The 9,659-nt window shown below is 40.1% G+C and overlaps 1 protein-coding gene across 1 annotated transcript; it reads left to right on the top strand.

Moving 5' to 3' along the window:
• The first annotated feature begins 1,452 nt into the window (after positions 1–1,452).
• LOC115029064 (zinc finger protein 728-like) lies at positions 1,453–9,296 on the top strand. Its single transcript, XM_029468183.1, has 4 exons — positions 1,453–1,534; positions 5,498–5,624; positions 6,096–6,155; positions 7,584–9,296. The coding sequence occupies exons 2-4, from the start codon at positions 5,501–5,503 to the stop codon at positions 8,525–8,527; spliced, it is 1,128 nt and encodes a 375-aa protein (XP_029324043.1). The 5' UTR covers positions 1,453–1,534; positions 5,498–5,500; the 3' UTR covers positions 8,528–9,296.
• The last annotated feature ends 363 nt before the right edge of the window (positions 9,297–9,659 follow it).

Raw genomic sequence — 9,659 nt, 5'->3', positions numbered from 1 at the left:
GTCTTCTACCTGTTTAGCAGTGTTCTCCTGTATTTCTTTAAGTGAGTTATGAAAGTCCTTCTTGATGTCCTATACCATCATCATGAGATATGCTTTTAAATCTGGGTCTAGCTTTTCGGGTGTGTTAGGGTGCCCTGGACTGTGCGAAGTGGGAGTGCTGGGTTCTGATGATGGTGAGTGGTCTTGGTTTCTGTTGGTAAGATTCTTACGTTTACCTTTCACCATCTGGTAATCTCTGAAGTTATTTGTTATAGTTGTCTCTGTTTAGAGATTGTTCCTCTGGTGATTCTGTTACCGTCTATCAACAGACCTGGGGACTAGCTCTCTCCTCTGAGTTTCAGTGGTCAGAGCACTCTCTGCAGGCAAGGTCTCCTCTTACAGAGAAGGTGCACAGATATCTGGTGTTTGGACCTCTTCCTGGCCGAAGACAAATGCCCAAAACAGGACCTTTCCCAGAAGCTGTTTTGCTTTGGCGTGTTACAGAAGCTGTCAGCTTCTGTGGTGCACACTCTCACCTGTGCAGAGTACTTTGGGTGGAGTCCTGTAACCAAGATGGCTCCCGCCCATCCTAAGGCAAAGGGCTCCTGAGCCGGGCGGACACCTGTCCTCTTGCTGGGAGGGTGGCCGGATGTCTGGAGCCCAAAAAGGGCGCTGCCTCAGAAGCTCTGTGGCTCCCACCTGTCCCAAAAGCTGTCAGCTTCTGTGGTGCACACTCTCCCCTGTGCAGACTACTTTGGGCGGAGTCCCGGAACCCTCTTTCTTCTTTCTTCTGCATTCATTTGTGTATTTCCCTACTTTTCACTCCAATCACAGCCCCCCCCCATTTTCTCCCAGGACCCCCTCACATTGCCCCTCTCCCCATGCACCACTTCCTTCCTCCCCGACCAACCCCCAGTGGCCCATGAAGTCACTGGAGGAGTAGACACATACCTTTCCAATGAAGCTAGATGAGGCAGCCCAGATCAGGACTCAGGCTCCACTGTCAGGAAACAGGGTCAGGGATAACCTCCACTTCAGTCTTTGGGAGATCCATATGAAGGCCAAGCGGCCTTTGTGCTACATATATGGGAGGTGAACTGGTGGGTCTAGCCCATGTATGCTCTGTGATTGGTGGTTCCCTCTCTGGAAACACCCAAAGGTCCAGGTTAGTAGTTGACTCCGTTGGTCTTTTGTGGAGTCCCTACCCTCTCCCAATCCCACAGTCCTTTCCCCAACTCTTCTACAATATTCCCTCAGCTCTGGCTAATAATGTTTGACTGTAGGTCTCTGCATCTGTTTCAGAGAGCTGCTGGATGGGTCCTCTCAGAGAACAGCTAAAACAGGCTTGTCTGCAAGCCTAACAGAGTATCAGGGATAGTTCTTATCCATGGACAGGGTTTCACATTGGGCCCATCATTAGTTGGCTATTTCCTCAGTCTCTGTTCCATCTTTGTCCATGCATTTTTTTGTAGGCAGGACACATTTCGAGTTGAAGTTTTTATGGTTTGATTGGCATCCTCATCTCTCCACTGGGAGTCCCGCCTGGCTACAAGAGGTAATCATTTTAGGTTCCATCTTCCGTAATGTTAGGAGTCTCAAATAGTGTCACCCCTATATGTTCCCAGGATCCTCTCCCATCCCAGAATCCAGCATATCACATAAATGATCCCCTTCCTCAACCTGGCCCACCACCAAATTTTATTCACTCTTTTGGCCCTCTCTCCCAGGCTTTCCCTACACCTGATCCTTCATCCCCATATCCTTCCCAATTCCCTTCCCCTCCCACCTTCACCCCTCCATCCACTTCTGATGACTAATTCCATTCTGAGTGAGAATCAAGCCTCCTCCTTTGGGCCCTCCTTTTTATTTAGTGTCTCTAATTCTGTGGATTGTCTCATGGGTATCTTTAGCTAATATCCACTTATAAGTGAGTATATATTATGCATATCCTTTTGGTTCTGGGCTACATCACTCAAGAAGATGAAGTGCAAGTTTCTAGTTTCTGTAAATTCAGTTGTGTCATGTAATGTTTTGCTGGAAGCTGTCTTGTCAGAGGGCATGTGATGTTTTGCTGAGAGCAGATACTTGAGAAGGTGCCTGATATTTAGAAAGAAGATAAATAGAACCCCACAGACAGTGAGAGGGTGCTTCTGCATTGATAGGACCAGCAAAGCTCTGCTGCTCTTCACTACATAGAGAGAAATGCACCGAAGAACTTCTGTTGGATTTTGGCTGCTTCTACTGTTTCACATGAATTCAGTGGTTCCTTGTGCTTTCTGTTGGATCTTGCTACCTGTCCTGATTCATGCTTGATGTTTTGTAATTGGACTGGACTGCTGATATCCTGACAACAAAGAGTGTTACTACCCCAAGAACTACTTCTAAACAGGGCCATAAGCCCTGTTTTCTATTAATCTTTTTTGTCCCCTACCACTGGTATGTGGGCTAGAAGGAAGGTTGAAACATTTGAGAACTCTACTTAAAGTAAGTTTTGAAAAATCTAAGTTTTCTAGTTCCATCAATTTGCTTGTAAACTTCATGATATCCTTGTTTTTAATGGCTGAATATTATTCTGCTGTGTAAACGAACAACAATTTCTTTATCCATTTGTCCCTTAGGGATATCTGTGTTGTTTCCAGTTTCTGGCTGTTATGAATGAAGCTGCTACAAATGTAGTTGAGCAAGTGTCCTTATGGTATGGTAGAACATCTTTTGGGTATATGCCCAAGAGTGATCTCTCTGAGACTTGAGGTAGAACTATCCCCATTATTCTGAGAAACCACCACATTGATTTCTGTAGTGATTATATAACTTAGCACTCCCACCAGCAACCAAGGAGTGTTTCCATTGCCCTACCTAACTCCTTGCCTGCATGTGCTGTGGCTGTAAGGTAAAATCTCAGAGTCACTTTGATTTGCATTTCCCTGATGACCAAAGAAATTTTTTAAAGTGTTTCCCTCTGTTGAGAATTCTCTGCTTAGGTCTGTACCCATTTTTTAACTGGGTTATTTGGTTTGCTGGTGTCCAAATTTTTGAGTTTTTTTATGTAATTGGATGTCACCCCACTGGAATTTTACAGTTGCTGAAAATCTTCTCCCATTCTGGAGGCTGTCATTATGACAGTGTCCTTTGCTTTACAGGTTTCCAATTACATGAGATCCCATTCATTAATTGTTTATTTTAGTGCCTCAGTTATTGGTGTTCTATTCAGGAAGTTGTTCCTATACCAATGCATTCAAGGCTACTCCCCACTTCCTCTTCTATTAGATTTAGAGTATCTTTTTGTTTGGTTTTTTTAAAGATTTATTTTTTATTTATATGAGTGCACTGCAGCTGTCTTCAGACACACACTAGAAAAGTGCATCAGATCCCATTACAGATCATTGTGAGCCACCATGTGGTTGCTGGGAAGTGAACTGGGGACCTCTGGAAGAGCAGTCAGTGCACTTAACTGCTGAGCCATCTCTCCAGCCTGTGTATCTGGTTTTATGTTGAGGTTTTTTGATCCGTTCGGACTTGGGTTTTGTGCAGAGTGATGAATATGAATCTATTTGCGTTCTACATGCAAACATCCAGTTAAATTGGCACCAGTTTTTTGAAGATGCTTTCTCTTTTCCATTGTATGGTTTTGGCTTCTTTGTCAATATTTAAGTGTCCAGAGGTGTGTAGGTTATTTCAGGTTTTTCTGTTCGATTTCCTCAGTCCACCTGTGTATTTCTGTACCAATACCATACAGTTTCTTTAATTACTCTTTCTCTGTAGTTCAGCTTTAAATTGGGGAATATGATACCTGTGGGAGTTCTTTTGTTGTACAGAACTGTTTTATCTATCCTGGGTGGTTTTTTATTTTTTATTCTTTTTAAATATGAAGTTGAGAATTGTTCTTTCAAAGTCTGTAAAGAATTGTATGGGAATTTTGATGAGAAGTGCATTGAATCTGTAGATTGCTTTTGATGAGATGGCCATTATTCACTGTATTAATCCTACTCACCCATGTACATGAGAAATCTTTCTATCTTATGATATCATCTTCACATTCGTTCTTCAGAGACTTGAAGGTCTTGTCATACAGGTCTTTCACTTGACTTATTAGAGTTACACCAAGATATTTTATATTATTTGCAGATATTGTGAATGGTATTATTTCCCTGATTTCTTTTTAGCCTGTTTATGGTTTGTATACAGGAGGGCTACTGATTGTTTTTTGTTTTTTTTTTTCTTCCGAGACCAGGTTTGTCTGTGTTCCCTGGATGCCTTGGATCTCACTCTGTAGACCAGGCTGGCCTGGAACTCAGAAATTCACCTGTCTCTGCCACACAAGTGCTGGGATTAAAGTCATGTGCCACCACACCCTGCAAGTTTTTTGGTTTTTGTTTTTTAATTAATTTTATATCCAGCCACGTTGCTGAAGGTATTTATCAGCTCTAGAAGTTCTCTGATATAGTATTTTTTGGGGGTGGGGGAGGGTCACTGATATAGTATCATATTATCTGTAAACAGCTATACTTTGACTTTTTCTTTTCCAGATTGTATCCTCTTGATCTCTTTTCATTTTCTTATTGCTCTGGCTAGAACTTCAAGTAGTATATTATAGAGACATGGAGAGAGTGGACAGCCTTTTCTTGTCCCTGATTTTAGTGTAAATGCTTTAAGTTTATCTCCATTTAAGTTGATGTTAACTTAAGATTGGCTTGCTGTATATTACTTTTATTATGTTTAGGTATGCACCTCATATCCCTGATCTCTCCAATACTTTTAACATGAAGGGGTTTTGAATTTTCTCAAAGGGTTTTTTAGCATCTGAGATTGTCATATAACTTTTGGTTGTCTCATTTTGTTTATATAATGGAGTAAGTTGACAGATTTTCATATATTGAACCACCCCTGTATTCCTGGGATGAGAACTAATTGATCATGGTGGATTATGTTTTTGGTGTATTCTTGGATTTGGTTTGAGGTCATTTTATTCAGTATTTTTGCATCAATATTCATAAGGAAAAGTGGTTGAAATACTCTTTCTCTGTTGAGTCATTGTCTGGTTTATGTATCAGTGTGACCACTGCTGGGTTTACCTAGAGGGACTGCAGGCTGGTAGGGAGCTGGTGTTGAAGGTCCAAGGTTACTTTCAGATCCATATTTATGTTCTTCCACTTCCCTAATTAATGCCCCACAATTCTTCCCAATTTCCCCATGAGCTCATATGTACCCTCCATTCTCTTTCTTATGCTCCCAAACAGTATCCCTGCAGCAGAATACCAAGGCAGGGGAGGCAGAAAGGCCAGTTTTATTTAACCAACAGTTTTAAGTTTGAGAGCAAGGTTTATACAATAAATGCAGGTGTCATTTAGAATTTGCTTGTCTTGTGGCAGCCAGATCTTGTAGTATAGATTTAGCATTTGAACACATAGCAGCACCAGACCAACCCCCAACAGTGTGTGTTTCTCTCTCTCTCTCTCTCTCTCTCTCTCTCTCTCTCTCTCTCTCTCTCTCTCTTTCTCTCTCTCTCTCTTTTTCTCAGGAAATGCTGTCATTCAGGGATGTGGTCATTTATTTCTCTGAAGAGGAGTGGGAATGCCTGGAGCCTGCTCAGTGGAATCTATACAGGGATGTGATGCTGGAGAATTACAGCAACCTTGTGTTCCTGGGTAAGGAGAGCTTCCATTAATTGTCAGCATGAAACTTCCTCATTATGTACAATATCTGATGGGAGCCTGTGCTTCCAACAATACCATTTATAGGACTACTTTTAAGGAAATTTAGAATTATTTATATACCTTACAACTATTCCCTCTGGTGTTGGTTCCTCCCTACATCCCCATAAAAGTCTCACTGTTGTTAGAAAGTAAGTGGTACACCTTACAGAGACTGTCACACACTTCACTTTTAAAAGTTATCCTTATAAATAAGGACATGAAATAAGAGATATGAAGCTCAGGACACAGAATTCCTAAGTTTCTCCTAAGGATTCTGGTGTGCCCATCAGAAAACATGTGAAAAATGAATCCTCTATAGTCCTCTATTGTATGTTATCATTGATTATATACACAGTTTGGAAAGAACCATTTTATTTTCCAAGAGAATACCCTAACAGTGTTTTTTCCTTTTCCCACAAACAGGTCTTGCTTCGTCTAAGCCATATCTGGTCACATGTCTGGAGCAAATACAAGAGATTTCAGGTATGAAAAGAGGAGTAGCTCCATCTATGCTCCAAGGTGTGTCAGGAGGAGGGGATCAGAGATCAGAGTGGGAAATTCTAAGATCTAATATAAAGCCATTAAGACATAATATTGTGGTAAAAATCATCTTTTAAAGCTATACTTTTCTGTNTTTTTCTTTGAAAGGAAATTATCTAATGTTAAGGATGCTTTGAATCTCATAAGCTTTGTTTTCTTTCACCATGAGATTAACTTGTATTCCCCAGGACAGCCAAAGCTCTGTTATTTCTAAGTAGTCTTTAACTCTGATGTTTATTTTTTTAATATAAGATATAAAAAGTGCATTTAAAAATGTGTACATATATTTTTAAAAGTGAAGATTTTTTTCTGTCCCTGGGTAGCTCCAAAATGAAAGGGACTGAAACTATAAGATTTATTTGATAAGATTCACAAGACAATTACAGGCAGTTAATGATGAGTTCTAATCTAAGTTAATCTGGCTACCTCCTAGCCAAAATTCTCAGGATACTTACATATTTGTATTAGTCTGGCTATCAGGGCTTTGTGTGTCTTTACATCATGTCTCTCCAGACCCCATCCTCCTAGTGAATCCTTTCCTTCCCTCCCGTCCCTCTCCTTCTTCTTCTCCTCCCCCACCCCCAGCCTTCTCTTCTTCCCTGGGCTTGCAGATGTCCAACTCTTTCCTCTCTACAGTTGGTCTTTTGGCTTGTCAGTTTTCTTGACAAGTTAGAGAATAAAATGGGATCTATATTTACACAAACTTCATATGGGAAATTCTTAGAATACACATTACAGTACCACGTTTAGATGGCAAGTAGATACGAGGCAGAAAAATCAGTGTTTGAATAATACCACGGAAATGTTCACATACTGTGCAAACCCATCATGCCTAAAGATATGCATAAACTTCTTTCTTTAACCCTTGAAATTTATTATTGATAACTTCATAACTAAACTCTATACTAATATATTTATATCTATATCATATATATTTAATATATTATGTACATATAATATAGAATATAGAAATATTGTTTGCTCTGGTGTATTCAAAGGTAGACGATTCTATATTTTGTTTTTATCTAGTCATGAATTTTCTGTATTTTGGTAAGAAGCTGATGTGTATTTACATAATTGGTTTTTATAGTTGATATATGTTTGATTACATTATAATATTCTTGTGATTAATATTTTTGGTTCCATGTTCTATATACTAATGCTCTTCTTTCACTGGAAGGTGACATGATTTTCACTTATTCTGTGACTTAACTTAGGCTTAATTGGATACAGGTTTGGCAATTTGAATATAGCTTATCATTTATAAAAAACAAATGCAAATATGAGTAAATGTTTGTTATTAAATAGAAGCATTATAAATTTACACAACTTTGCTCTACCTTCATTAATTTCTCAATCATTCCTCACCAGGAGGAAAATGCTATAAGTGCAAAGAGTGTGGCAAAGTCTTTGTGTGGACAAAAGTGTTCCAAAATCACCAGATGCTTGATTTAGGAATGAATCCCTACAAGTGTGAAGAATGTGCCAAGTCCTTCCATAGTCCATCATTAAGTTCTAAAGAGAGCAGAATTCATACAGGAGGAAAACCTTACAAATGTGAAGTTTGTGGCAAGGCCTTCTGCATTCCATTATTACTTTCTAAACACAAGATAATTCATACAGTAGAGAAACCCTGCAAGTGTGATATATGTGGCAAGGCCTTCCAATATCCTTCAAAACTTTCCAGACATAAACAGATTCATTCAGAAGAGAAACCATACAAATGTGAAGTATGTGGTATGACCTTCCATTTTCCATCATTACTTTTGGTACACAAGCGAATTCATACAGGAGAGAACCCATACAAGTGTGAAGTATGTGGCAAGGCCTTCCGCAATTCATCATTTCTTTCTAAACACAAAATAATTCATAGAGGAGAAAAACCCTACAAGTGTGAGGTATGTGATAAGGACTTCCATTATCCATCAAGACTTTACAACCATAAGAAAATCCATTCAGGAGAGAAACCATACCAGTGTGAATTATGTGGGAAGGCCTTCTGTTTTCCTTCATCACTATCTAAACACAAGAGAATTCACACAGGAGAGAAACCATACAAATGTAAAGAGTGTGGAAAGCCCTTCTGCTATCGGTCCTCACTTTCTAAACACAAGATCATTCATACAGGAGAGAAACCCTACAAGTGTGACTTATGTGGCAAGGCCTTCCATTATCCATCATTACTTTCTACACACAAGGTAATTCATACAGGAAATAAACCCTACAAGTGTGAAGTATGTGGCAAAGCCTTCCATTTTTCCTCACAACTTTCCAAGCATAAGAAAATTCATGGGGCTGGAGACATGGCTCAGTAGTTAAATCAACTGTCTGCACTTTCAATTGTGCTGTCCTGAGTTCAATTCCCGGCAACTACATGCTGGCTCACAACCATGTATGATGGAATCTGTTTCCCTATTCTGGTATGCAGGGGTACATGCAGGTAGAGGACTCATACACATAAAATAAATAAGTTATTTAAAAAATTGATGGTATGTTGCCTGGTCCCTAAAAAAGAAGAATAGAAGAGAGAAACCAACCCTACTAGTGGAAGCATGTGGCAAGGACTTCCAATGACCAGCACTATTTTCTAACCCCAAGAGAAATCATATGGGAGAGAAACCCTCCAATTAGGAAGTATGTAGCCTGGTCCTCTATTGTCCATAATTACTTTCTGAACACAGGAGAATACACACAGGTTAGAAACCCTACAATTGTTAAGTGCAAGTCAACTCCTTTAGAATTTGCCAGTTTTTTCTACTCATTTTATGTGGAAAAGCCTTTTCTACAAATATACACCAGTGTTTACACACATTAACTCATAGTGTGGTGATATTTACAAATAAAAACAATATGTCCAAGTATTCAACAAAAACTTTAGGGATAATCAAAAATTCATTTTGAAGGGAAGCAGAAAACCCATTCTGACCAAGTCACAAGTCCCTTCCAGTCGGGCCCAGCACCGGGTCACCTTGGGCTCAAAGTCAGCGGGCACCCCTAAGGTCCCTAGAGGATTCTCCAAGCGATCTTAGGACCTCTGGTGAGTGGAACACACCTTCTGCCAGGAGGCAGGTCCAAACGCCAGATATCTGTGCAATTTCCCTGCAAGAGGAGAGCTTGCCTACAGAGAGTGTTCTGACCACTGAAACTAAGGAGAGAGCTAGTCTTCCAGGTCTGCTGATAGAGGCTAACAGAATAACGAGAGGAACAAGCTCTAACCAGAGACAACTGTAACAACTAACTCCAGAGATTACCAGATGATGAAAAGGCAAACGTAAGAATCTTACTAACAGAAACCAAGACCACTCACCATCATCAGGACACAGCATTCCCACCTCACCCAGTCCCGGGCACCCCAACACACCCGAAAAGCTAGACCCAGATTTAAAAGCATATCTCATGATAATGGTAGAGGACATCAAGAAGGACTTTAATAACTCACTTAAAGAA

This window comes from Mus caroli, chromosome 13 (assembly GCF_900094665.2).
Source record: "Mus caroli chromosome 13, CAROLI_EIJ_v1.1, whole genome shotgun sequence".
NCBI classification, from domain to species: domain Eukaryota; kingdom Metazoa; phylum Chordata; class Mammalia; order Rodentia; family Muridae; genus Mus; species Mus caroli.
The sequence above is the reverse complement of the archived record's forward strand: the minus strand, read 5'-3'. Positions and strand labels throughout refer to the sequence as shown.

Bases quoted from the DNA above. Each gene is read 5' to 3' on its own strand.
- LOC115029064 (XM_029468183.1), top strand. From the start codon at position 5,501: ATGCTGTCATTCAGGGATGTGGTCATTTATTTCTCTGAAGAGGAGTGG. The intron at 5,625-6,095 runs GTAAGGAGAGCT...TCCCACAAACAG, and splicing joins CAGCAACCTTGTGTTCCTGG to GTCTTGCTTCGTCTAAGCCA. The intron at 6,156-7,583 runs GTATGAAAAGAG...ATTCCTCACCAG, and splicing joins GCAAATACAAGAGATTTCAG to GAGGAAAATGCTATAAGTGC.